The 25,255-nt window shown below is 51.2% G+C and overlaps 9 protein-coding genes across 9 annotated transcripts; 4 read left to right on the plus strand and 5 right to left on the minus strand.

Moving 5' to 3' along the window:
* Window positions 1–125: 125 nt before the first annotated feature.
* BCR38DRAFT_339117 (NADH-ubiquinone oxidoreductase) lies at window positions 126–563 on the plus strand (the record flags this gene model as incomplete). Its single annotated transcript, XM_040855678.1, has 2 exons — window positions 126–351; window positions 451–563. 2 exons carry the CDS (start codon window positions 126–128, stop codon window positions 561–563), a joined length of 339 nt encoding a protein of 112 aa, XP_040716792.1.
* A 107-nt stretch (window positions 564–670) lies between these two features.
* Window positions 671–1,955, plus strand: BCR38DRAFT_167013 (mitochondrial ribosomal protein L37-domain-containing protein). Its single transcript, XM_040853819.1, has 2 exons — window positions 671–1,398; window positions 1,491–1,955. Exons 1-2 carry the CDS (start codon window positions 996–998, stop codon window positions 1,745–1,747), a joined length of 660 nt encoding a protein of 219 aa, XP_040716793.1. The 5' UTR covers window positions 671–995; the 3' UTR covers window positions 1,748–1,955.
* Window positions 1,956–2,162: 207 nt separating this feature from the next.
* Window positions 2,163–3,716, minus strand: BCR38DRAFT_340530 (TAFII55 protein conserved region-domain-containing protein; the record flags this gene model as incomplete). Its single annotated transcript, XM_040855797.1, has 1 exon — window positions 2,163–3,716. The coding sequence occupies one exon, from the start codon at window positions 3,714–3,716 to the stop codon at window positions 2,163–2,165; it is 1,554 nt and encodes a 517-aa protein (XP_040716794.1).
* An 876-nt stretch (window positions 3,717–4,592) lies between these two features.
* BCR38DRAFT_167046 (uncharacterized protein) lies at window positions 4,593–5,675 on the plus strand. The gene is made up of 2 exons (XM_040853820.1): window positions 4,593–5,177; window positions 5,241–5,675. Exons 1-2 carry the CDS (start codon window positions 4,733–4,735, stop codon window positions 5,483–5,485), a joined length of 690 nt encoding a protein of 229 aa, XP_040716795.1. The 5' UTR covers window positions 4,593–4,732; the 3' UTR covers window positions 5,486–5,675.
* Window positions 5,676–6,611: 936 nt separating this feature from the next.
* BCR38DRAFT_339167 (uncharacterized protein) lies at window positions 6,612–10,290 on the minus strand (the record flags this gene model as incomplete). Its single annotated transcript, XM_040855682.1, has 2 exons — window positions 6,612–10,134; window positions 10,211–10,290. 2 exons carry the CDS (start codon window positions 10,288–10,290, stop codon window positions 6,612–6,614), a joined length of 3,603 nt encoding a protein of 1,200 aa, XP_040716796.1.
* A 1,260-nt stretch (window positions 10,291–11,550) lies between these two features.
* BCR38DRAFT_473207 (uncharacterized protein) lies at window positions 11,551–12,828 on the plus strand. Its single transcript, XM_040862936.1, has 5 exons — window positions 11,551–11,869; window positions 11,916–12,119; window positions 12,180–12,415; window positions 12,460–12,581; window positions 12,637–12,828. Exons 1-4 carry the CDS (start codon window positions 11,717–11,719, stop codon window positions 12,533–12,535), a joined length of 669 nt encoding a protein of 222 aa, XP_040716797.1. The 5' UTR covers window positions 11,551–11,716; the 3' UTR covers window positions 12,536–12,581; window positions 12,637–12,828.
* Window positions 12,829–13,533: 705 nt separating this feature from the next.
* On the minus strand, window positions 13,534–14,395 carry BCR38DRAFT_167096 (uncharacterized protein). Its single transcript, XM_040853821.1, has 4 exons — window positions 14,077–14,395; window positions 13,898–14,027; window positions 13,748–13,841; window positions 13,534–13,688 (listed from the first exon to the last, which is right to left on the minus strand). Exons 1-4 carry the CDS (start codon window positions 14,280–14,282, stop codon window positions 13,600–13,602), a joined length of 519 nt encoding a protein of 172 aa, XP_040716798.1. The 5' UTR covers window positions 14,283–14,395; the 3' UTR covers window positions 13,534–13,599.
* Window positions 14,396–20,667: 6,272 nt separating this feature from the next.
* Window positions 20,668–22,524, minus strand: BCR38DRAFT_428486 (endoglucanase E1). Its single transcript, XM_040859897.1, has one exon. It carries the CDS (start codon window positions 22,199–22,201, stop codon window positions 20,921–20,923), a length of 1,281 nt encoding a protein of 426 aa, XP_040716799.1. The 5' UTR covers window positions 22,202–22,524; the 3' UTR covers window positions 20,668–20,920.
* Window positions 22,525–23,446: 922 nt separating this feature from the next.
* Window positions 23,447–25,255, minus strand: BCR38DRAFT_456530 (uncharacterized protein; the record flags this gene model as incomplete). Its single annotated transcript, XM_040861925.1, has 5 exons — window positions 23,447–23,493; window positions 23,593–23,995; window positions 24,049–24,819; window positions 24,885–25,126; window positions 25,177–25,255. 5 exons carry the CDS (start codon window positions 25,253–25,255, stop codon window positions 23,447–23,449), a joined length of 1,542 nt encoding a protein of 513 aa, XP_040716800.1.

Genomic DNA, 25,255 nt, shown 5'->3' on the forward strand with positions numbered 1-25,255 from the left:
AGGTGAAATTGAGCTCTTGAGAGCTAACGGAAGTGAAGACGAAGAGCTCCAGACGAAGGCCAACTCACATTTACGAAGTACGTACTCAGCTTCGTTTCAATTTCAACATCGGAGCCTCCGCCAACATGCCCACCCCCGAGTCCGCGGCCTTCCTGGCCAAGAAACCCAAGGTCCCTCCTACCTTTGACGGCGTCGACTACGATGACAACAAAGCATTGAAGGCTGCACAGGACGCTATTGTCCGCGAACAATGGGTGCAGGTCATGATGGGACGACTGGTGCGGGAGGAGCTCAGCAAATGCTACTACCGGGAGGGAGTCAACCATCTCGAGAAGTGCGGTCATCTCAGAGGTCAGTGGCTATTGAGGGCATCCGCCCCGTTTCGGTGGCGGCAGGCAGCTGCAAATGCAACTTAGCTACCAAGAAAATCAGAATCTGACAATTTTACAGAAAAGTATCTCTCGATGCTCGGGACTCACCGAGTGCGTGGATACCTCTTTGAGCAACAGAACTACCTTGACGCGCGACAGCTGCACCAGCCGGTCGAGCCGAAGAAGCAATGATGGGTTCAACCATTTTTTCGAAGCGCTGATTGAGGGTTGATGGGCAAATGAGCAATCAGTACATGCATGCAGGAACCTGCGATGATGCGGGCTCATCGCAGTGGCCGGTCTTATAACCAAGGATTTGGGTCAAATTGCTGGCCGGCTACATGACATGAAGCTCATATGTAGCAACGGTATATACACATCAATGCAACTCCATCAATTGGAACGTGAGAGTTCTCAATCTCTATATTCCATGAATGTTGAACTCTCAAATGTTGCGCTGTGACCGTTGAAGGCGTTCGATATATCGGCCGGCTTAAGGCATCTCGGCTTGTTCCGGCCCGCCTAACCAAAATTTCCGTAGAGCTTTACACAGCTTAGTACCTCAACCATCAGCCTAGTGGACAGGAGCCTGCCTTCACACAGCTCCCCAAGTCACAACCCACAATGATCTGCCGACGGTGTATATTACGCGCCCCGTCGCAAGCTGCACAAGCCGGTCGCCAGCTCACAAGGCAATCGCCATCTCTCTTCCGAACCCTTTCCACAACCCTCGCAAAGCGCAACGCCGCCACTTCTGCAGCAGCCGCAACACCAGCACCCGACAGCGCATCCCCCGAATTAGCGACGCCAATATTCAGCACACCACTAGCTGATGATCCTTCGGAATCAAAGCCGGCTCTCTCTGCCTGCCCAGAAGGCACCGTCCTGCAGGGTCTAAACTATTTCAAGAACAAGGCTGACCCCGTCGCGCTTGCCGACGATGCATACCCGGAATGGCTATGGCGCTGTCTGAAGGTGACGGAGAAGCATGTGGAAGATGGCAATACCGATGCCGAGGCGGAGTTCTGTACGTCGAATCCATGTTCCTCCCATCTTCCCTTCCTATATATAACTTTTTGGCCTACACTGCATGAAGAAACTAACACCGCACTCGTACAGCCAAATCCAAGAAACAACGTCGTCTTGCCGCAAAACGTCAACGTGCCCTCGAGGTCAAGCTCCTGGCCGAGGGCAACCTGGAGGTGCTTGCGCCTAAGATCCCGCTTCAGCAGCAGAGCATCAACATGCCGGCCAACGAGGAGGGCACAACGGAGGGAGCCATTGCGGCAGCGGAGGCACGGGAGGAACTGCGCAAGGCAATGCGCAAGGAGCGGAAGGCCAAGATCAAGGAGAGCAACTACTTGAAGAGCATGTGATAATTGTATAGAGTATTATCCGGACCTCGCATATGTCATGTAGCTACACGAAAGCAGGTCCGTGTCATAGTAGAAGATGTAAAAGCTGTATGAAAGGATGGGCTCAGAGGGTTTCATAACAAGTAAGCAACACATGCTACAGACCTCTCTAATGTGCTAAATCTTAGGGTATCATAATTGCCTTTCCGCTCATAAATATACGGCCCCAAGTACCGTCATCGAGTTCTTCACAACATTTCCCATCACGTGGAGTGATAATATACGCTAGATCAGTCATCTTAGCAGCAACCTGAATGGCTTCATCTGCCACTGATCGCAACACCTATGGTTGCGTTATTGACCAAAATGTCTCTTTTGCGGCTCCAGTTTCACAACTTCTGATTCAATCGTTGCGATTTCCTCGCAGTCAGACCTGCTAGTCGTCGTCCGTGATGCCGAGCGCAGCCCTCTTCAGGGAAATTTCCTGTTTGACGCTCTTCATGTTGTTCAGGATTCGCTGCTTTAGTATCGGATTAGTCATGGTTTGAAGCTCTTTCTCCTGATCCGCCAGCTTGCTCTGCAGCGCCACGAGTTCTTCGTGCATTTCTCTGCGTTCGGCCTCCTTTGCCAACTCCTCTTCGTCGAGCTCGTCCTCGTCGTCATCTTCGTCGTCATCGGACACGTCTTCTTCTTCCTCTTCTCCTTCATCGTCGCTTGGCTCATTGAGCGGCGCCGCAGGAGTAATGGCTTCTACCGTCATCGGTGTTGGTGTCTCTAGTTGAGTAGCCGGCGTCTCACTCTCTGCCATATCTTCGTCTGCTGCCTCGAATTCAGCCTCGAGATCGAGTTCGTCTATGGCCATTTCTTCGTTGTCCACGCTGTTTTGGCGGCCGAAATAGTCGTCCAGTTCATCTTCACCCTCGGCGTCTTCGTCGCCCATATCGGAACCGCCGTCGTCCTCATCTTCGGTGTATAGATACTCGGCCTTTGTTTCCAAGGCAGCAGTGTCGTCCGCAAGGAGTTTCTTAACCGTGGCCGACGTACTTTGGAGCTGTTTCTCCGACAAAACCTTCCTGAATCTACGATGAATAGCATCATGCATAGGAGGTGTCAAACCGTGCGGCCACTTAAGTTCCGTCTTCTGGGCCATGGCAGGAAGCGCAATGGCCTTGGCCTCCATCTCGTTCTTGACCTCGGCAAAACAGAGAAGCATCTGGGTAACATCGGAGTTCTTCATCATCGACTTGCGATCCCACGATTTCATAGCTTCTGTGATGGTAGGTAGGTCCACAAGGACCGCGGCGTAGTAGATGCCATTAACAGTTACCATCGCCCGACGTTCTTTACCATCAATAAATTGAATTCCTACATCCGCACCGCCGCTAGCTTTGGGGACACCAATAAGGCCTTCTTCCAACACTTTGTGCAGATATTCGGTCGATGGACCAGGTACGGCTCGGAGGATCATCACAGATTCTCGTACGGGGTCCTCCTCCCGGTCGCTGGCTTCTGAATCGTACGCCTCGCCGGCTTTGTGTTTAACGGGTTCGCCTTTTGGTCTGAACTTGATACTGCTGATGGGAGCTGTCGGAGTATATGCTGAGGTGGGTGTCTTGCCCGATCCTGTTTTCATCTTGATCTTCTGGATCTTTGCTGGGCGCGAGCTAGAGCCCTGGCCGCGTGACGCAGCCATAGGCATATCTTCATCGCTCTCATAGCCGCGCTTCTTAGACTCGACGAGTTTGGCGGTGGGCTTGGTAGTTCTGCCGACCTTGGTTTTGGTGACCACTGGAGTCGCGCCTGGTGTGCTGGGTTGGCTGTTGCTAACTTTGATCTTGATCGTCTTTCTCTCGGCAGAACCTGTCGCCGTTTCGCTACCAAAGGACTCTTGTCTCGCAGCTGTATTCAGCTTCAGAGTTGGCTTTGTTTTCTCGGTAAAGGCCGTAGAAGCAGCGGCATGGACTGTATCAGCAGTTGGAGGAGGAGGCATACCAGAGCCAGTATTCAGCTTCAGCGTTGGTTTGGTGCCATCGGTCGGCATTTTGACCGTGGAGCACTGCAGTTACCGAGTGTCGTATAATTTGTAGCAAATTAGACACCCGGCTAACAAGCAGAAGCTTTATGGATGCACAATGATAAATGTTTGACCTCGGGCTGCGCTTATAATTGTTGTGTCGCGCGTTTTCGGAGTTGCCTGGCGAAGTTCGTAGGCGACTTTCCAGTGAGGTCAGGTCGCGAATGTAGGGGTATCTGATGTGGGGCCAACTCTAAGTTTTGGCCCCGTCGGTACGTAGTACTTACTGAAGTGCGAGAGTACCAAAACTGCCCACTGCACATACTGCCGACAATATTTCTCACCGCCTTGCCCACCGCCACTCTTTCCAATTCTGGTAGCTTCAATCTGGAATCCCCGAATCCCCATCTTCAAGTCTCATCTTTTTCATTAACATTGTTACATCTTCGTTAGTCGCGCTCATCTTCTTGATCGAACCTGGGCGCTATCCCTGCCGAAAACAAGCCCCCGGCACTCTTCCCCTTGGCAGTCTCAACAGTTTGCAAGAATAAGGATAGGGTGTAGAGACTGGTCGTAATTGAGACGCTATAGCCTCACTCTGGACCACCTTTCGATACCCTAGTGGAAAGAGAGTCGTAGCGTGGCCTGCAGATGGCCGGAGGCTTGGTAGTCTGATTCTGAGTTCCACATCGCATCGAGAGAAAGCAAGCATAAGGCAATTGAGAAAACCTCAAAACTTCTTGCTTTGTTCGTCGATTCAACCATCGTAACAGTTATCCCACGTAAAACTCCTGCGCCTCGTAAAAAGAGAACGAATGACGCGCCTTCGCCCCTGCTTGAATGCGGCGGAGCACATCTGAGCGCCAGGACGACCCTCTGCCAATTCTCGGGCCTCGAGCGCTTGTCCATCACGACCCACGAGCTATAGCTGCTACGCACCTGCGCCGACTCCTTCATCCCCTCTTTTCTCGACATTTGCAACTATCAGCATCATGGCGTCAAAGGAGCAAACCCGGGCCACGTCTCCCTCCACTTTCTACCACGCACTTTTGCGCCCGACGGTCCTTCAGATCCTGCGCGCTCAAGGCTATTACAGCTGCTCTCCCACCGTCCTCGACACCATCACCGAGCTCGCCGGCCGCTATTTGACGAAACTGTCGCAATCGACCGTCTTCTTTGCAGAGCAGAATAACGAGAACCCCAACGAACCGACCCTCGTAGACGTACGCATGGCGCTGGAGAGTTGTGGTGTGTTTGGGCCAGCCGCCGATAGCGTGGCCGAGGAGTGGCGAAGAGAGGAAGACACCAAGGCCATCGAGAGCTTTATCCGCTGGGCTAAGGGCAAGAAGAATGCCAAGATCCGCAAGACCGCGAATGCGCTGCAGCAAACTGGATCGCTTGAAGCCGTGGATGAGCCAATGACTGACTACCTCGCTGGTATGTAGCTTCCCCTTCGTCCCCCTCCCAAATAGCCAGCAGGCTAACGTAATATGGTCATAGCACTCAAGAAGAAGCACAACAAGACTGATCAGGACTCCAAGTACGCCGGCACAGTTCTTGGCAAGGGGCTAGACTACGGCGAGATCATGGTCGAAGGCGGCGAGGCGGCGAGTATCCAGGAATGGGCCAAGATGATGCGGGAGCGACAACAGCGGCCTCCTGAGCCTGACTCCGACTCAAGACCTCCGAGTTCCGGCTTGAGCTCGCTGACGGATGGCGAGATTGACATGATGGACATGTCATAAACACCGCTGCGTTCGTATGCGTACAAGGTGGAAAGGGCATCGCATGGTTTGATGGTTGGCGAAGGCGTTTGGCGTTCTGAGATATCCGGCTTGGATGCTTGTTGTCATGGATCGGTACACATCTTACCGCTGTGCTTTTGGAATTATGGTATGAAACGTGGCAAGTGTGGTGGCAGGCTGCTAAAAGGCCTAGATTCCTGGGTAGGGTTTTCGGCATGGCTACCTCAAGCGTGTTTTTGATGCCGCAGAGGCTGACAGACGCGTCGAGAAGGGTGCCTCAGCTTGCCGCGGAGACTGTCTGTTGACACGTTCCTCGGGCCGTGGCATTGCAAAGCACAAAAGTCACCTGGCTTTGGTATGGATATCTCAAGATAGTCAAGATGACATGGGGACTAAAGCAACGTCTCCCTCATGCGTACTTCCAGCATGTTTTCAGATACCATTGTCTGAGTATACTGCACACAACTATGAATATACTGGCCAAATGCCAACATACCCTACTACATGATCACCCTTGTCATAGTACATGCGGTGAGAAGTCCACCTTGTTAAAATGGGCAGGGGCGGTTAATTATCCAAAGCTTGCCGGAACCGCGATTTCTTGCGTGAGGATGCAATACAGAGAGGAGCAACCATTCAGACGTATTACCAAGTAGGAGTCTTTAGCTGTAATTCAGGATATTTGATTATAGTTTTAATGCGAAGTGATGCGTTACAGCTTGGGTAACTAACCCCGAGGAATGACAAGCACTGATAACTGCGAATGCCACACACCGCCTTCTAACTTCCTCGAGGTTTGTGTACGTCTGAGATGATAAAGATAAGGTGAAAAGTGAAGTTTGGGAGTTTGGTGTCGCAAATACATCTCTCCCTGTGCCTCAAGACCGTCCATACTGCCTGCTATCGAAGATATTCTAGCGAGTGTATGCATATGCTGATGCTAATAGTTGAGACAAACGAGACCAACATACTTTCCAAGCTACGTCTATCTGTACGCAGCATCATCTTTTTGCTTCGAAAACAATCTGTCCATATGCCAGTGATTGTCCGTTTTGCCATCGAAATAGAAATAAATGCTGAGAAAACGCCTGCCTAATCCCAAGATATGTAATGAGATATATTGGCCTCACATGACTACACACCTCCGCTCCTTGACCTGACCGCCCCTCGGTGCATTCGAAGCCCACGTAACGTCAGTCCATGCCGCGCTGCTGGCAGTATCTGTGTCTTTCCTTTTCTTGTTCTTACGCCGGCCAGTCCACCCTCGTCCTTTGGCATCCTGCACGTTCTTCGCAGCGCTCCTTCTTGCCCGGCTTTGCGTCCGGGTCAAGCTCGTGTGATGGCGCAAGGACGATGAGGTCAATTGGGATGAGGGCACCGCTGGCACGGGAATTTGGTTGCTATGGTAATGGCGAACATCAACTCCATGAGTATGGTCACCAAAGCTCGCGACGCTGTACATGGTCTCGAGGCACTCAGCTGTAGGCCGTAGTGAGGTGGTAGAGCCCAGCGTTGCCCGGGGATGTAGGGGCACTGGTGCATGCAAAATGGGCTCGGGCCGGCTTCTCTGAGATGTTCGACGACCTGGAGGATCGAAGGCCCCAGAGACACCAGTAGGCGTGCTGATGATGAGCGGCTGTTCTGGTTCAGGAGCAGGAGGTTGGATGTTCAGAACTTGACTATGCCGCGTGGATGTCGGGGGGAAGGGATCTTGGGCGTCGCGTCCAACCGGCACGCGAGGAAACTGGAAACTACCCGAAGCCCTACGCGGAGCCGACGAATCCCGTCGATTGTGCAAGCTTGACAGCTGATCTGGCCTTGGCAGCGGAGGTAGAGCCGCAGCTATGATATCGGTGTTGTTTGCGCCTGTTGGAGGAGCCGAATGGGGATAATTTGCTGTCACGGCTGCCTGTGCAGCTTCAGGCTGCTCTGAGGCCAGTGGCCAAGTCTGCGTATTGGAAAGTCTTCCAACCGCGTGGTTCGAGACAGCCTCATCTTCGACCCATGCATTACCAATAGTGGCCGAGGGTATGAAAACATCGAGAGCGTACGGGACAGCTGAAGGGCGAGAGGTCCCAGCCATGACCAGATGCGATGCCGATGCCACTGACGTGCCATCTGACGCCGACGGAATGGTACCCCAAGACGGGGCGTTAGAATGCACACGTCTTTCTTGGGTGCCATTCTGCGAGGCTCCCTGGACCGGGTATTGAGCCGCACCTCGAAGTGATTCTACTGGTGACACGTCGGAAATGTCCCCTTCGTTGCTTCCTTGACTCTGGGTATTGTCAAGTGGTGTCACGGAACGAGAAACTCCCCTGCGCAAATCTAGCCCCTGAGATGCAATGTTGTCTGCAGAATCGCTTGGAACCCTCTGGTGACCAGGGGCTCGCTGCACCCAAGGTGTCCCAGAGTTCCGCTGTCGTGCGGGAGACGTCTGAATGCGGGGCAACTCCGGTCGTGCAGATGGGGCCCTTGATGGCTCCTGGGGCGGGAGCTGCGTCGCAGGTGGAGGTGGCACCTGCGTGTCTCTAGCGTCGAGGCGGACACCGGGAATCGCAGCATGGCGAAGGAAGGCGGGCAAGTCCCCTGGGTCTTCCTTAGCATACGGCGGGGGTGGAGGAACCCAATTGTCAGCATCACTCTCGTGAGGGTGCTCTGCTCGCCCGTCTGCCCGTCTATACTCTACGCGCCCTGCCGTCGCTGCTGAAGGATGCAGACGACGGTTGACTGCCGCGGCAGTTGCGGCACGGCGCAATGTCGTGCCTGAGCGAGGACTTGCATGTGCGTAGGGCGCATCAAGAGCTTCCTGGGCCTCCTCGAGCGTGGCCTCTTCGGGCCCTTCGGCTGCTTCGTTAGAAGGTGCACGAGCTTCCATTCTAGGTCCGATCATGCGGCGGGGAATCAAAGGGTCGTCCTCATCATCTCTGTCAGGAAGTGGGGACACATGTGGCCGTAACAGAGACTCCGACTGGGAAACTGCAGTCGGTGCGGAGCGCATAATGCTCGATCGATTCCCACCTCGCTGTGCCACTGTTCTTCTTCGAACTATGGCCACTTCAGTCGCCATATCCCGATGCTCTTCTTCCAGAACCTCGGGTTCTTTAGTGCCCACCTCGATCGTGAGATCTATCACCTCCCCATTCTCTATCCCAAAGTCAAAATCGAAAATCGTGACCCTCCCGCCGTCCACAAAATCAATCTCGTCTTCTTCGGTGATAGGCTTGGGCGGTTGTATTCCACAAGCGGCAATGATCAGGCGTTCTTGGAGTAGACTGTTGCCGTACTCGGCCACCCATTTCACGGTACTCACGCCTCTCAACTCAGCCAGCTTGCGACCGCTGACGAAAGTATTTCGATACTTGTCACAGAGAACCTGCCACTGGGGAACTCTGCCACCGTTTGTTTCTTGCGCCCGCGAAGAAGTGCGGACAGAAGGCGGACGATTAGCTGGCAAATTACCCCGACTGCTCGTGCCTGACGGCCCAGAATCTGAGGGAGCTGAAGTTGAGTCGGAAACGGCCTCCAAGTCTTCAGGTATACCATAAAGCCAAACATCCTGGCCCTCAAAGCCAGCCGACACTAGCTCCCCACAGTACGAAGCCGCAGGTAAAGTACACGGGAGTAGCGGCGGTTGGGTGTTGGGAATTGGCCCTGTGAAATATGTAGTTCCATTGCGGAGGTCGTCTATTCGCACCGCACGGAACGTCTCGAAGCTCCTGTCGTACGTGAAAGTCCAACTGGCTTCTTGCGAGCTCGACTCCTGGAGAAGAACAGCATGGCTGCAGTCCCGGCTCGTATTCGGGAACAGAATCGAGGCAGTCCACAGCGCACTGATGTTATCGTCGCCCATGTGACTTCCAGGGTCGTAGTACGGCGCAGTCAGAATGACCGTGTTTGGCGGCTGTGTGTGGGTGGTTGTTCCAAGTAATTGAGTGCCGTCGAAGGAGAAGGCCAGTGAGTCGACACCGTCGCATTTGACCGCTCTTCGTTCTGTCGGCAAGGCTCCGGGACTAAGTGAAGACACTTCTATCCCGCCTTCGTAGGCAGCTGCCAGCACACTGCCGCACGGCGACATAGCAATGGTGCGAGGGGTATGGTCGAGAATCAAGGATTGAGTCCGCTTGGGGGGCTTTTGGCGCAGGTCATACAAGTCGACTTGCGTATCGGTTGACAAGACGGCAAGCACGCTGCCGTCATCGAGAATGCATGTAGATACTGGCCGGCGGAGAATCTTCAACTCCCTTTTCACGTCCAGCTCTGCGCCCCTCAGGTCGATAACATAAATGCGTGACGAGTTGTAGGCAAGCAAATGGTGGCCGCGCGGCGAGGGGCTGAACTGCATGCCTTCGCCGCCGGGCACCGAGGAGGAGCTGATCGAGTTGGAGATGAGCTTGACGGTCATCGTTTTGGGCCGGAGGTAGGCCTCGAACAGATTCCTCTTGACCTCGCGGGCAAAGAATCGACGCAGTTTCGGCAAGCTGTCGTTGTTCACCGAAGCCATGGGCACGGCATTGTGAGTGGCTGAATATGAGGGACATCGCGAGAGGTGGAGCGCGTAGAGATGCGCCTGTTGAGAGACGCACCTCCATTTCGAATTGAGGAGAACCAGAGATGCAAAGGAATTCGGGTCAACAAGTTGAAGTATTCTGAATGACGGGCGCAAGTTAGAAACACTCTAGCTCCAATGTTGCAACTGATTACACTATGCTTGGGAATACGCACTGCTGAATGATCTCGTCCGGCAGTCTGACGAAGGCGGACAGCGCCCTTGCCGTCGCCGTCTTGGTGGGTTTTTCATCCATGGCCGACAGAGGGCGGCGGCCTGTTGTCGGCAAAGTATCGCAAATCCGTCGCGAGCAGTTTGAAGTCGATATCAAACTGTCGAGAATTGTGATGGCAGGTGTGAGCAAGGATGTGGACTTAGTCAAGAGGACTCCATGTGCGCCATGGTGCCGACTATTGCCCCGATTGATGAAGTGCGCTCCGCTGCGTCGGTATTGTTACGTTGCTTGGTTGTTCGGGTACTTTCCCTCGTTAGGATGGCCCCTTTCTGTTTGCCTTCTGTATGGCACTTTATTTCTGCTGGTCTCGACCCACTGAGACGTGACAGAGTATGGTGACAAGCGACAAATGGACTGACGCGGCAGCACACCCAGGGCAATTACAAGACCAACCAGCGTCAGGGAGAATTGGGAGGCGGAGTGCTTCGTAGTTGGCCAATGTTTTGGTCAGCTCTTGCCCTCAAGCCATTGGAGTGCGCTAGTGTATGGATATGCTAGGCACCAGGCGGATTGACGTACAAAGCCATCAAACAGCTTTGAAGAATGCCGGGCGGCGTCCTTTTTGGACTCTTCTTTCCAGGTTTACGTCTTTAGTCACTCTAGCGGGTCGAAGTGGATCTCGGCGTACTTCTGTACCCGAGGCGGCTGCTGGGATGCACCTGCAATGCAGTTGGCATTAGTGGAATGATACAGAAACTTAGAACATCGGTGCTGGACAACGAGGCGCTTGTACTGAAGACCTTCTTTTCGCAATTAGACAACTTTTGCAGCATCAATCATCGAGTTTCGAAGCGAATGGACCGTTTTTTTCTCTGCACTTTGATCGGCTGCAGGGGTCCGCTATAAACCGGATGGCGCCTCGCGGTGTGGAGGGCAATCCCCGCTACTCTCTATATTTGGATCTGTCATACTTGGGCAACCCTTGCTATTTCATCAACAATTTTTGACATGTGGAGCCAGAATTGATTTATCTGTTGTGAATTTTCTTATTGAGCCAGGTAGCTACAACTATCCAACTTCGTTTGATGTTTTCTGCCCTAGCTGTTGGAGATCCCGATGAATACGGCAACCGTGCTCCGTACATAGTGGGCATCTCGGGTAATCGATCCTGCTTGGTGGGCACAAGAGTCCACATGAGCAACAATGTGATTCCCTCTCCCCCAGTGAGGAGTTTGACGAGCTACAATCCCCCCTGTTGCCAAGATGACATGTGGGTCTGTATTCCCCACATATATGTCTTTCCGATGTGACCCACATGTCAGTCATCTTGGAATCTCACCACTTGACCCTTTCGTAATTTGAATTTGAACTCTTACAACTTTACAACTTCCAATTGAAAGATCTAGCAATAGTCGATCACTGATCGATCAGAGATGCATCTTCGCTTTGTTTTTCTTTGGACTATCCAAATCCGTTATTCAATCTGCCGCCAAGTGATCGATTAGTAATGCCTACCCTTCAACTAGATCCTGAATGGCAAACACTATTATACCCAGACAATCGCTCTAGCCAAGCTATTGTCGACGAAGCTATCGACGAATTCCAATTGGTCTACCCTGAAGTGCTTAATATCGAAAGTGCACGAATTGCAGAGGAACAGGTAATACCATCAGAGATCGATAGTCGATCGGTTACTAATCGATTAGCCCCAATATATTACCGATCAAACCGAGAACCTTACCCTTATTTCGGCATCAAAAAACAATGATTTAGCAACGTCGATTTTCGCTGATACGATTATTTATACACCCAAATTGCCAGAGTGGCCTCAATCTTCCCTTAACGGAACTGCATACGTGATCCTGGTCGATAGTAAAAATGAGGAGAAAGCGAGGAAGTTCTGGAAGAATGTAAGTTAATCGGTCCACGACCGATTAGTAGTAATTAGTTGCTAATCGATTATATTTTAGATCCAGTTCTGCCAGGCTGGTCGTACTACTAAGTCCACCTGTGCATTCTTGGATAACGTTGAAGTTGAACGTCGTTTTTACTACTGTACTGGGTATAAAGGGTGTGAATACTTAGACGGATCGATTATTAATCGATCATTCTTCGCTGTTTCGACAAAAGAGTTTAACCTCCAGGAACAGGTTCAGGCACAGGTTGAGCAAGCACGAGCAGACCAGCCATGGATGGATGCATTAGAGTAAGTTAAACTGATAATTCTAGATCGATTACTAATCGATTTAGCTGGCTATACGGTAGATTAGGACTACTTGAAGGCCATTTAAAGCCTGGGAAGACTGCTACTCACTATAAACCATAAGAGCGTCTTAGAGACCTGCAAAATATACTTTACGCAGTATAACGGAGTAAGTTACTTATCCTTATCTTGAATCGGTTTGTGATAGGTTGCTAATCGTTTAGACGGTTTCTAGTGTGCCTCAGTGGCACTTACAGTGCGTTAACAAGAACCCCACAGTTAAGGACGATCAGCATATTAGCCATATGTACGAACAAGTCCCGCGGCGCTGGAACTGTCACGACCTGGGTTGCATCGCATTGGTAGAGACCTCGATTAGGTGCTATCGACGAAGATTCTACTCTAAGGAGCGAAGGAAAGAAGATGACAACTTAGGTTTGAGGGAGCGCGACTAAGTCGTCCACGCTTGGCGGGGCTCCTACAGGGGTTATGATTGGCTTCCCATCTGGCACTGCCACGGCAGGTGTTCCAGCTGTAAGTCACCTGGTTGTAGTGAGTCTGCGAGGGTTGACCTTCTGTCAGAGAACAGAATGCCATAGGCACCAGTGGGTGTCAGGACACTGAATGCAGGACACCGGTGGGCTGCCGGAGGGGTGTTTCGGACAAAAGACTCCCGAGTCATGATTACAATCTATGTGAAGCTTTGGGATGACGAGAGTCAAGATCCTTGGCATCGCCGACCCTGCTGTTATGCCGGGTCCAAGCGGCGGCCTAGCTATCTATATAAGGACCATCTCGAAGTAGGATAGGGAAGGAGTTGTCAGAGCCACAAGTGTCATCCGAGGCGGGCCGGCTTCCACCAGGTAGGAAGCCGTTTGTGGCGGCTAGAGAGCCGCTTGTGGCGAATGAGAGCCGTTGAAGCCGTTTGCAGCGGATAGGGAATCGCTTGGTTGCAGATAAGGAGCCGCTGTCCAAGATATTGGCCGAAGTCGGAGGAACACAGACATACGGAAGCAAACATCCAGAATCCAAGAGAGAACCTCGGCTGGCTATAAGTAAGGAGTCGAGACGGAGGAAGATAGAGAGGGCAGAGATCAATGCATCATCGTGGGCACCCCTACCTGAGACCGCCAGTGACCACCCGGTGCTACGTAGGAGGGACGCCCGTTACTCCCCATCACTCTGTACTATTGCCTTCGGCCTAGCCGTACCCTGACACCTTCACACTGCCAGACTAGGCAGCCCTTAGCGTTGTCCTTCTTCTCAGGGGGGCATTCTAGAGCCAATCGATTAGCAATCGGTCTTATATCGATATATAAATAATTAATTACTTACGATTAGCCTTTTTACCAGCAGCCTTGCAGGTAGGGCAAGCGGTCCCGAAAAAGCCAGCAATCTTTCGCATTGAGATAGTATCAAGCTTGCCAGTCTATAGTAGGTTAATTAGTAATCGATCTACTATCGATCAAAGATCAGTCCACATACCTTAAGGCGGATCGGTATCTTGTTAGGGCTAGCATCGTCCTTTGAATTGACCTCGCTAGGTCGCTTCGAGCGCGGCTTCATGGGCGTGGTAGAAGGAGCTGGAGGCGGGGAAGGACGGCCTGTAGGAGAGCTGAATCGATTAGTAACTAATCAAGCATCGATTAACTATCGATACTTACCCATCCCTACCCTCAAGGGCGTCGGTCTCCTCCGTCAGGTTGTTCTCCTCGCGGTACTGAGTAATACGATCAACCATGTCGGTGTAGTAAGCTACATTAGATCGATTAGCAATCGATCTACTATTAAGCACTCCGATATAGCCTACTTTCAACCGTAACCGACATATGCATCCCAATAGGACCTGGAGTGGACTCTTAAGCTCCATCTTGTGAACCTTGCGGACGTGGTGACGAAGGTTAGTCGGAGTAAACGGCGTCTAAGAGACAAATCAGTAATCGATTACCGATGAGTCTTTAACCGATTAGCAATCAATCAACTGTACGTTTTTCGGGCAGAGCTTGCTGCCAAGTTTGCAGCCGCAGAAAAGAGAACCAGGTGGTATCTCCACAGTTAACGCGCCAGGAATTTCCTATCAATCGATTAACAACTGATCAGTCATTGATTAGCAACCGTACCTTGCCCTGGTCATCTTTGGCAGTCACTTCAGGGAAGGCCGGGAACCCAGCAGGACGAATGGCCCAGCTCTTGTACGTCTGGTACGCGGCCTATATGATTAGTTAGCAAAACACCCTTGATTAATCGCGTCGAGTAGTTTACGGATTGCTTGTACACGTCCATGGCTATAACCGATGGTAGATAAATAGCTGATGGATGGGCGCTAGTTGGTAATCCAGTTGGTGATAGGGTGTGAGATACGTATGAAATAGAGGAAAGATTGTGGGCTGACGAAAGTTTTGATAGGTTGCTAGAGATGTGGGGCTAATTCTGCCAGAGGCCACTAGTCTGGATTTGGAAAAGTGGGTACACCCAAACTGTCAATTGATCACTGATCGATCTTCAACTTATTACGCACACGCTACTCTATGCTCCACTAAACGACCCATATGTCATCTTGGCAACAGGGGGGAGTGTAGCTCGTGTGTGCACTCTCAGCCAGTCGCAGTTTACGGCCGCCCCCAGCATCACCTTAAAACTATTTTTGGAAAAGGCGAATCGCCTCTCAAGGCGGGGTGGGTCGTGGGAACTTGTCATTGCGCATTGCAGGAAGAAACAGCTCTCGATTCAATACGTTGAGTCTCGGTGCCACACACAAGGCGAGAGCAAATTCTTTTTGCAGCGCAGATTGGCCAGGTCATCCGGCTACTTAAGTAGTGCCAATTTCCGATCATAACGTTTGGCGCAACTGGCGACTTTGAAGTAAGATCCAGTTTTTAGGAGTGGCCATTGAAGATTGGCAATCCCCAGGTATAGCTGGGGAGCTGGCAAATAATAGAAGCCCAATGGCTTCGGTGCACTACCCATGCCACGCCCCACTTATTTCGGATTTGCTTGAGCTCACCAACTTAGCCAGTTTTTCGCTGGATTTCAACTTTCAATTAGAACCTACGTAATAACCGCTAACCAAGGCCTATCTCGAAGACATCTGTAGGCTTTAATTAGCTTATTAATCGACGTCTTCTAGCTTCTTTTGCGGTATTACTACTAGATTAAAGGTAATAGTTCTTCGTAGCGCGCTATTATTTTAATATACGTTCGGCGTACTTAGTACGACTAGGATCGCGCTTAGTCTATATAAGTTCGGTCGTATTAACGAGGGATCCTTTAATAAAGCGACTAAGTCGATAGGCTAGATCTAGACTAATACTAAGCTCTAGATTAGTAAAGTAGTTCGTAATCTTAATACCTATTTTATTAATTTATTATTATTATTATTATTATTAAATACTTACTAGCACAAACCCTTACAGACTCTTTAGTGGTTTACGCAGCTAGACTATTATGTAACGAAACCTCTAATAGTCTAGCTGCGTAAACCACTAAAGAGTCTGTAAGGGTTTGTGTTAGTAAGTCCTGCTGCGGAGTCCTTTAGCAATAATATCGGGGTCTGACGTATGGAGTATAGTGCTTTGGGTAACTGAAGTATTCAAGTAGGGTAATCGGGAATAGAGTCGTTAAGGCAGTTTGCCTCACCAATGGGTTAGATTGATGCTTAGATTGATCACTGAAGCAGAGACTGTCTATCTATGAAATGCCTGGGAGTCCTGTCCCTTATATATCTATCTCTCCTTCACTGATCTCGTTGGATCACTTGGATCACGTCGCTCCTGGTGATCCCTATCACGTGACCTCTTCCTTTAGTCGGGGGCCTAGTTGTTCCTTTCCGTCCTTATGGGGCTTTGTTCCTGCGGGGTTCCGTCATGGCCTATTGTAGGGCCTGTCGGGTTGGTTTTGGCCAGGTTAGAACCAACGGTTCGTAACACTCCCTATCTCCTTCCCGGACACCTGCCCCTTACATAGATAGCTAGAGCCCGGAGTCGGAGCCGTAGAGCACTAGTTCCTCTGATTGTTCAGTATACCAAGACTTCTATATTAGGTCATGACTCGCACGTCCCTACACCGGGGCCCCACCGGTGTCCCACCGGTGCCTGTAGCATTCAGTTCTCTAACAGCCGAGTAGATAGTCCCCGTGAGTATAAGGAAAGCTGGTATTACGTCGCTAGCAGCAGAGATAGCTTTAATAGCTGTCGCCGTCTCTCTATTTTCTAGTAGGCCGAAGTAATAGGCCCTCTTATGCTTAATAATGATAAGTTAATCCTTACTATTACTAATCCGGAAGCTAGTCTCGTCTATATTCTAGAGATCAGAGGGATCCATTCCTTCTTCCCGGAGGACTCTCTCAAGCCGTATAAAATACTCTCGTATAGTGTCGAGGTTTTCAGTAGTCTAGTAGTATAAATAGAGCTTCCGCTAGGAAGCGTAGAAGTAGCTATAACGTTTAAGGAAACGTATAGTCTAGCTTAATCCGACTATTAGTAGTAGCTGATCTAGTAAAACCTTAACTCTCTCACGTAATATCGTATTTATAGCGTCGGTAATAAATTCTACGCGAACCTTAAGATTAATCCTATCAAGGCGGTCGATATAATTATAGAGGGCCCTTTCTTCGGCTTCAGATAGTAGTTTATTAAGTCCTCCGTGGTTTTTAGTCTTCCTAGCTTGTGTTACGAACCGTTGGCCCTGAACCAACATTACAGGCCCGTCGGCAGGCTAGGTGGTGTGAAGGTCAACCCTCGCAGACTCACTACAACCAGGTGACGTACAGCTGGAACACCTGCCATGGCAGTGCCAGGTGGGAAGCCAATCATAACCCCTGCAGGAGCCCCGCCAAGCGTGGACGACTTAGTCGCGCCCCCTCAAACCTAAGTTGTCATCTTCTTTCCTTCGCTCCTTAGAGTAGAATCTTCGTCGATAGCACCTAATCGAGGTCTCTACCAATGCGATGCAACCCAGGTCGTGACAGGTGGATACAGACGCTAGGATCACGGGACCCCACATCGGAGGAAGGAAAGGACCGATAGGTCACGTGATCTACAGGGGTGGATATGTTGGATATGTTGGACAACCAACATATCCAAGTGGGGATCAGTGAAGGAGAGATGGGCATATAAGGGACAGGACTCCCAGGCATTTCATAGATAGACAGTCTCTACTTCAGTGATCAATCTAAGCATCAATCTAACCCATTGGTGAGGCAAACTGCCTTGACGACTCTATTCCCAGTTACCCTACTCGAATACTTCAGTTACCCAGAGCCCGATACTCCATACGTCAGACCCCGATATTATTGCTAAAGGACTCCGCAGCAGGACTTACTTACTAGCACAAACCCTTACAGACCCTTTAGTGGTTTACGCAGCTAGACTATTAGAGGTTTCGTTACAGCTTGCTTAACGCGGTATCGGAGGGTCTCGCGTTTTACGCCGCTTTCTCGCGCAATCTTAGCAATTTTAGCTTAAGGATACTCTTACATGTAGAGGACGGCTTCCTATAGCTATGAGTCCATTACGATTAGAAGAAAAAGCTGATAAATTGATAACGATAGGATAGGTTGAAGTTAAAAGTATCGAAAAACTGGCCAAGTTGGTGAGCTCAAGCGAATCCGAAATAAGTGGGGCGTGGCACGGGTACAGGGTTTATCCACGTAGCGTAGCAACCAACAATCAAACCTTCGATTTCGAATCACCAGTGTCGTTGTAAGAACTTGAATAAGGATGCCCTCCTAAGCTCTTGAGGCATGTTTGGCGGTCAGTTGACAGCAACGGCCGCGGCCGCAAGAGATTGGATTTCGACGCCGATACCCGTAAAATATACACCTACAATCACACCCCGGTCATTCTCAATTATCATGACTCTTAGCATCACATAGTTTGCGCAACTTTTCGTTACACCACGACGTCAGTGACAGCAATGCGAGATGCCACAAGATATCTGCCAGTTCAGATATATGGAATGATCGGGAACATGAGAATCTGTGCTCTTGTATTGATGCATGGTTTGTAATACCGCACTCTGATCCTTGAAGTTTGACTTGATTTCTTCACATTTCATGTGCTGGTACATTTACATATCACTGGACCTCTCAAGACCCTCAACAGACACAGACAAGTGTGTCTGATACCTCGAACACGCCAATTGAGTAAGGATCGGCTCTCCGCCGGGAAACTCTAGGGCTCCCTGTCAGTCTTTTGTCGTCTCTGCGACAAAGGACAAGGGCGGCCACTTCAGCATCTCGCCCCCAGCCCCAGCTGGGTTATGGACTACGAAGTGGCAATACCTTCTGTCATCAGCAACCTTGCAAACTCATTATACACGAGGATGGGGTCGGGGATCTGGCGGACTTCTTTCCACGTCCAAAGGCCTCTAATATTCTTGCGCCTGGCTACAAACATAATGCATACCCTGAAATCAAGAGTGTTCCAGAGGGGCTCAAGAAATAGCTAGTTCGCGGGGTCGAACGCATCCGTGGTCAGGTTGAGCTCGGTTGGTCAACTTGCTACCTATTCTTAGCTTGATCCAGCGCTGCTACCCATGTCCTACAGACGTGGAGATATTTTCAGCGTTCGGCTATGCTAAGAAGCTACCCGCGATAATTACCCTACAGCTAGTACATGATTCAGATACGGCACTGAGTAAGGCTATCACATTTCACCGCAAGGGCACTAAGCTCCAACTGGACGTTACCATTGATCATGACCAGGGAGAACCCCATGTTTGCCCCTGCGTAGCCTTCCAGAAGGAGACGCGGGAAGGTATGCTGGAGCAGGGGATCAAAGTCAGAATCAACTTCCCAGGCCGTGTCATTTTTCCTTTTTGACGATGTGGAATCCCACATTGCGCGGAACATCACCACTTCGATCTTGGCCTCTCGGCAGAATGATACGCAGTCCTTTTAGTTCAACTAGCTATCCAAGTCCAAAAACAAGGGCGCATGGTATGAAGTGGTCACCAGAAGTCCGATGGTTCTGAACATGCTGATCTATGAGCCAACGGGGGCTATCGCTGCTACTCCAACCTTCTTCGTCCCTGAGGTCGTGGGTGGTGTACGGTATGTCTAAGTTTTAATTCACCCTCATTTAAGACTGGGAAAGCAAGTGCTGACTCTTCACAGGAACTGTGACTATCGTTTCTCTTGGGCGTGAGACAGCAGCTTCACTACCTACATCATTCTGCATCTGGGCTTCACCAAGGAGGCAGGTGCCTATATGGAGTTCATCAACGAGTATCGAAAAGTCTGCTACCAAGGAGAACGGGCTTCCCATCATATTTACAATCCGAGGCGAGACGAACATTCCAAAACAGGAGCTCGAACACCTGGATGGCTACGCAGGTAGCAAACTCATGCAACCTTCCGCCAACAGTTTGGCATTTACGGCGAGTTGATAGGTGCTATCTATCTCCAATAAGTGATGAGTTTAACGTCCATGACACGAAGTCTGTGATGTGTTATTGATGGTGAAATGTTAGAGACTCATCAGGTACTAAGTCTTATCGTGTACTAGCAACAAATTCGGCAAACACAGGCAAACCTATTTCATGGGATACGTGGGTTTCGGTGCAGAAGATGATCGGTCAATCCGTTTCCATGTTCGCCAACTGTAACTTTGACAGACTTTCTCAGACAACCGTCTCACTATAGTTGACTTTGAGCACTATACTGAGTCTCCCTTCCCATCCTCTCACAAATAACGTCAGCTCAGTGCCATACACGTCAATATGAGAATTCCAGAAAAAACAAGCAGCACTTCGTGTACTCAAAGATCATGATTTGGGTAGCATTCGATCACAGCTTGCGTCCCGCCGACAAGTGTTGCCTTCCTTGTCCGAACCGCACCAAGTGGCTAGCAGCTCGAGACGCCAGACATGAGGATATTTTGGAGAAAGGTATGTATGGCATGCTTACAGAATGCGGAACTGGGTTGGCATCTAATCGCAGCAGGATACAATAAGGAGCTGGGATGCAATGCCCAAAGCTATGAAAAAAAAACAAGATGCTCGACTCGTCTCTTCTTATCGCCCTGCCCGTGGGTACGTTACTTGGTCTGTTTTGGACTACCATCTTAATAAGCCGTCGGCTTATATAGGACAGCATAATAAACAATAAAAAATGGCCCCAGAAGTAACCTAAGCCCCTGATGATGTGCTTGCCAGCAGACAATGGTTAGTATGGCACTCGTAAGCGACGTTGCTTTTCATCATGAGCTGTGGTATGTGGGCCCTCCATGTTGAATTGGAGGGATCGTCACCTTACGGACAACTAGACTAAATTGCAGTAGATTTGTGCGTACGTATTTACCTAACTTCGAGTTTGAAACTTCAACTTCCGAGTTCGTGCGTCAAGATGGCATCAACGCCTGACATTTGTTCATGACAGCGGATAATGCCGTCAGTGATGACCACTTTAAATAGTGTATGTATATACAGCCCGAAAAGCAATGCTTTTTGGAACCAACAACTCCAACCATAATTGTCATATAGTCAAATACGCGCGCGCAGCGGCATAGTTCACAGATCGTCTACATCATCTTTCTCATCACTGCCGCCGCCATGATGCCCGGCAATCAGCTCTGTCATGTCCTTCATCCTGTAGTCTAGTATGGGTGTGATCCAATCATCCTCGACCAAAGAGTACGTCTCCTTCTTGTTGTCCTTGGGTTTGCGCGGGTTGACAGCCCAGTACCCAAAGTCGGCGTCGAGCATCTTGAGGAACCGCAGAAGGTTTTGCCAGTAGTTTATGTCTCCCGCCCCGGGCTGCTGCGGGGCCCCGAACTCGCCAACCCATACAGGCGCAATATCCTGCTCGACCAGGTAGGCCCAGTTGCGCCGCATGGCGCGAATGAAGGAGGCGTAGTTGCGCTTGGAGTAGCGGCCCTCGGAGCTGCCCCAGCCGGACCAGGCGTACACGTGTGCCGAGTACACGACGCGGTTATCGACGTCGAGCTTGACGGGCCGGGCCGCCGCGCCGAACAGGTCATTACCCGATTCCGTGCCGCCCACGATGATGAGCCAGTCGCTGTTCATTTTGAGCAGACGGTTGCCGCATTTCTCGGCGGCGGTGGCCCAGCGGTTCCAGGGCATGGTCCCCCAGACGCCACGGACCTCGTTGCGCAGGTCGGCGCCGATGACACGCGGGTTGTCGACAAAGCGCTCCATAATCGTCTCCCAGTGCTGGATCCACTCCTCCTCACTCTGTTTCACGCGGCATATGGGACCCAGGTGATCGTTGGCCCAGCCGGCGTCACAGGGGTCGGCGCCGCAACACCAGGTGGCCGTGGTGATGTGGTTGTTGATGATGACGGCGATGCCAGCATCGGTCAAGGCGGTGACGCAGGCCTCGTAGACATCAAGGGCGCGCATTCCCACTAGGTCTGGGTTTGCCGTCAACAGGTGCGGCAGGATTTGCGGGTTCGCCATGACCATCTCGTCGGCGTACGGGAGACGCACGCTGTTGAAGCCGAGCATGCGGATCGTCTCGGCGATGACGGATCGGTGCTGCACATCGAGGCCGCCGGGTACGAAGAGCTCATCGCTGGCGCCGTACCAGTTCACGCTTGACAACTTGTACCGCCTCCCCTTCGTGTCGACGACATCGCGGCCTTTGGTCGACAGCGGCAGTGCGTAGGTGGCGATGCTAGTGTCGGGGATCGGGGGCGGTAACGGTCGCTGGCTGAAGAGTCGGGCGCCGGCATCGGGCTGCCAGTGCACGCCGAGCGCTGCCTCGGCCTTCCGAAAGTAGTGCACATAACCTCCCAGGAAGAAGGCGAGAAGAGACACGAGGATGAGCATTGTACCTGTGCCTGTGCCTGTGCCTGTGCCTGTGCCTGTGCTTATTCCTCTTCTAAGCGAATGCGAATTTGCTACTGCTGCTACTGCTTGCGCTCGCTTGGGGTTCAAAAAGTGCTTTGTCGAGAAGGTGCATAGGCATCGAGCCCATTGTCGCCTCTACACGGTGTGTCTCGATTTATGTCGTGTGGTATGGTAGGTTGAGTTGAGAGTGGGATGGATGTCTTGGCAGGGCGAGACGTGGGAAGTCGGAGCAGGTGGATGGATATACCGGCAGCAGTGACGTTGAGACCTTGAGGTCGGGCCATCACCGAATGCCGGCGGATCCCCAAACCGAGGCAGCGTACGGTCATTACCAACATGGAAATGCTCCAAGTTGGCCCCCAAGAAGCGGGCAAGACTCATTATCTTGAGCGTACATGGCAGCCACTTCAACATTATTTACCGTCCTTCGATCAATTGTTCTCAATTGATTGAGATAAGCGAGAAACCAATTTTAACCATCGCCTCTAACATATACCTGTTGCTTAGGTGCTCGATAAGTACAGTAGCCTGAGTACCTTTGGAAGGTGATGGGCACCTTTCGCTATATCACACATTCGCCCTGTGGGCGACAATTTGTCAAGACACTTATCCCTGTTTGCTCAAGTGCCTATCTGTTCATCTAGGCGTCACCAAACCAGCAAGTCACCATCGTTGGGCAATGAAATTGTCAAGTACTTTCGATACAGGTCCGATATTTGCAGGCGCTGCACAATAAGACAATGCCGTCGACCATGACTCCGTCCATCCTGTACATTTCCGCGGCCACGGTACATACAAAGCCTTTTTGTCGAGTCTAAATCATCCCTCGCACATCAACACATCCGCGACCCAGTGGGCTCATCCTGGCCCATTCTCCTGCCCCCTTTCGTCCTGTGACCTAAGGCATTATGTTTAGGATCCTATTCCGATGTCCTGTCCAACCTGAAAGCGACTGGATTCCAATCCAATACTCGCTCGCCCCTCGGTTCATCCTCGAGTATCAACATAAAAGGATTCCCTATACGCCGTACTGACCTTACATTCGCCTTCTTCCATAGTACTATCCGTGCCAATGCGACCGGATATAGGGGGTATACATGGCTCGCTTTCATCAGAGCAGCCAGAGACAGAAGTTATATGACATAGAAATGGAGTCGAGGGGGCACGTGGGTGCCATCTAAGGTCTTGGTGCCCTTTGCAAAGTTTTTGTAGCTTTTGCCCCAATCATGATCCTAACCGATTCATGCCGAGCGGGTTCATTTCTTCGTAGTCTATCGAGTTCGGGCTTGGGTCATCGTTGTGTGAAGGAGAGTTTTGAGCCATGGGACTTGGGCTCCGATGGTGGTTGTACGCTAAGGACGAAGAGGTACGATCACCCATCGCCGACGGATTCGGACTTTTGTACGAAGGAGATTGAGACAGTTGCGGATCCCAGGCCACGGATTGCTGCGGCGGACGGGGCGCCGAGAAGGAGCGAGTATGCGGCTGGTATCGAGGGGTTTGCCCAAAGTAGTCAGGCGTCATGCGCCCACTTTGCGCGCTCGCGGGAGATTTTGCAGGGCTAATCGGCGTTAGTGTTGAGTTATGTTCCGTTTTTCCGGAATCGCGAGACAACATTTCATAAGATCGCTGATCTTTCTTCAAGTCGATTCTGGCATCGACCGACACGAATTCCTTCTTGGCATGGATGCCGCCGCACGTGGCGAAGTACTCGCCCCAGCCCGTCACCATGGTCCAGCGGCCGAGAAGCAGAACTAGCCACATGCCGTTGCACTATACACATGTCAGCTGAGGAGATCGTATCAATCACGGGGAGAGCTGCGCACAGCCAAGAGAATGAGCACTGCCACAATAGTGGGCAGGTTCACGGTGAGATCGCTAGCTTCGTCTAAGCACTGATTTTTGTCGCCGTTGGCCGCGATGAGACAGATAGTCCAGGGAAGTGCCTTGGTTGGCGATTTCTTGACCACCTCGAGTGTGTTGTCCTGGAAGACAAACACGACCGCAAAAAATACGACATCACACATGATGATCATGACGATGACGATTCCACGCCATTGTAGCTGAATGACTCGTCGAACTCGGCGATATGCTTGCCGCGGCGTCATGGTTCGGATGCTGTTGGAGTAGGCGGGAAGATCCGAGCCTTCGGTGGAAGCGCTGCTGTCCGCCAGAGATGCAAGGTACACCTTGATACAGTAACCAAAAGTTGCGAATTGGATAATGACCGTCAGCCCCGTGAACACCAGCAGCGGTATCCAGAAGTCGCCCAAGCTGTTCGTGTGGTTAATGTGGCAGGTTTGGCCGAACCGGAACGAGACTCCGCTGAACACAAGGAGGACGATAAGCCCAATGACGGGAATGCCCCAGCCAAGGATTTGGGAAATCCACATAAAAGTTCGACCAACAACCACTTGCCAGCAGATCTGGAGGTGCAATGACATGGATCTCAAGAAAATCCACATGACGCCGGCCCAGCCACCACCGAGCAAGAAAGCACCCGAGGCGGCGCAGACGCCGCTGGTGCCCATGCTGTTGGGTGTGATCTCGTTGTAGCATTCGTCCGGCTTTGCTGCCAGTGGGATAATGAAGCCAAGCTGGGAAAGGTTGATCAGTCACACTTGGTCCACCTGTGATTTGTTTGCTGCAAGGGTTGGCTTACATTCATCAAGAAGATGGCACATGTGAGACTGATGCTCAAATAATGGCGGTGCGTCTTTTCCACCGGGAGGAAGGCCCATGATACCAGTAGGAAAATGCAACATATCATGCCCACAACGGTGAACCAGCTTGCTATGGAAGTCACCTCGGCAAAGCTGTCGGGGTATGCCCAATCGGTCAAGGGACATGGTAAGCAGCATACCAGTGTAGGCGATAGGGTCTGACACATTCGCCCGTCGACAACTTTGGAGGCGTTAGTCATATTCACTTCAGCATCGCAGATGGACACTCACAACCACCGTCCCCAAACTTGGACTCTTGAAAGAAGGGCGCAGGGCAGAGGCCCCGAAGGGTTGTCGTTGTATTAGCCAT

This window comes from Pseudomassariella vexata, assembly GCF_002105095.1.
Source record: "Pseudomassariella vexata strain CBS 129021 chromosome Unknown BCR38scaffold_5, whole genome shotgun sequence".
Taxonomy (NCBI): Eukaryota; Fungi; Ascomycota; class Sordariomycetes; order Amphisphaeriales; family Pseudomassariaceae; genus Pseudomassariella; species Pseudomassariella vexata.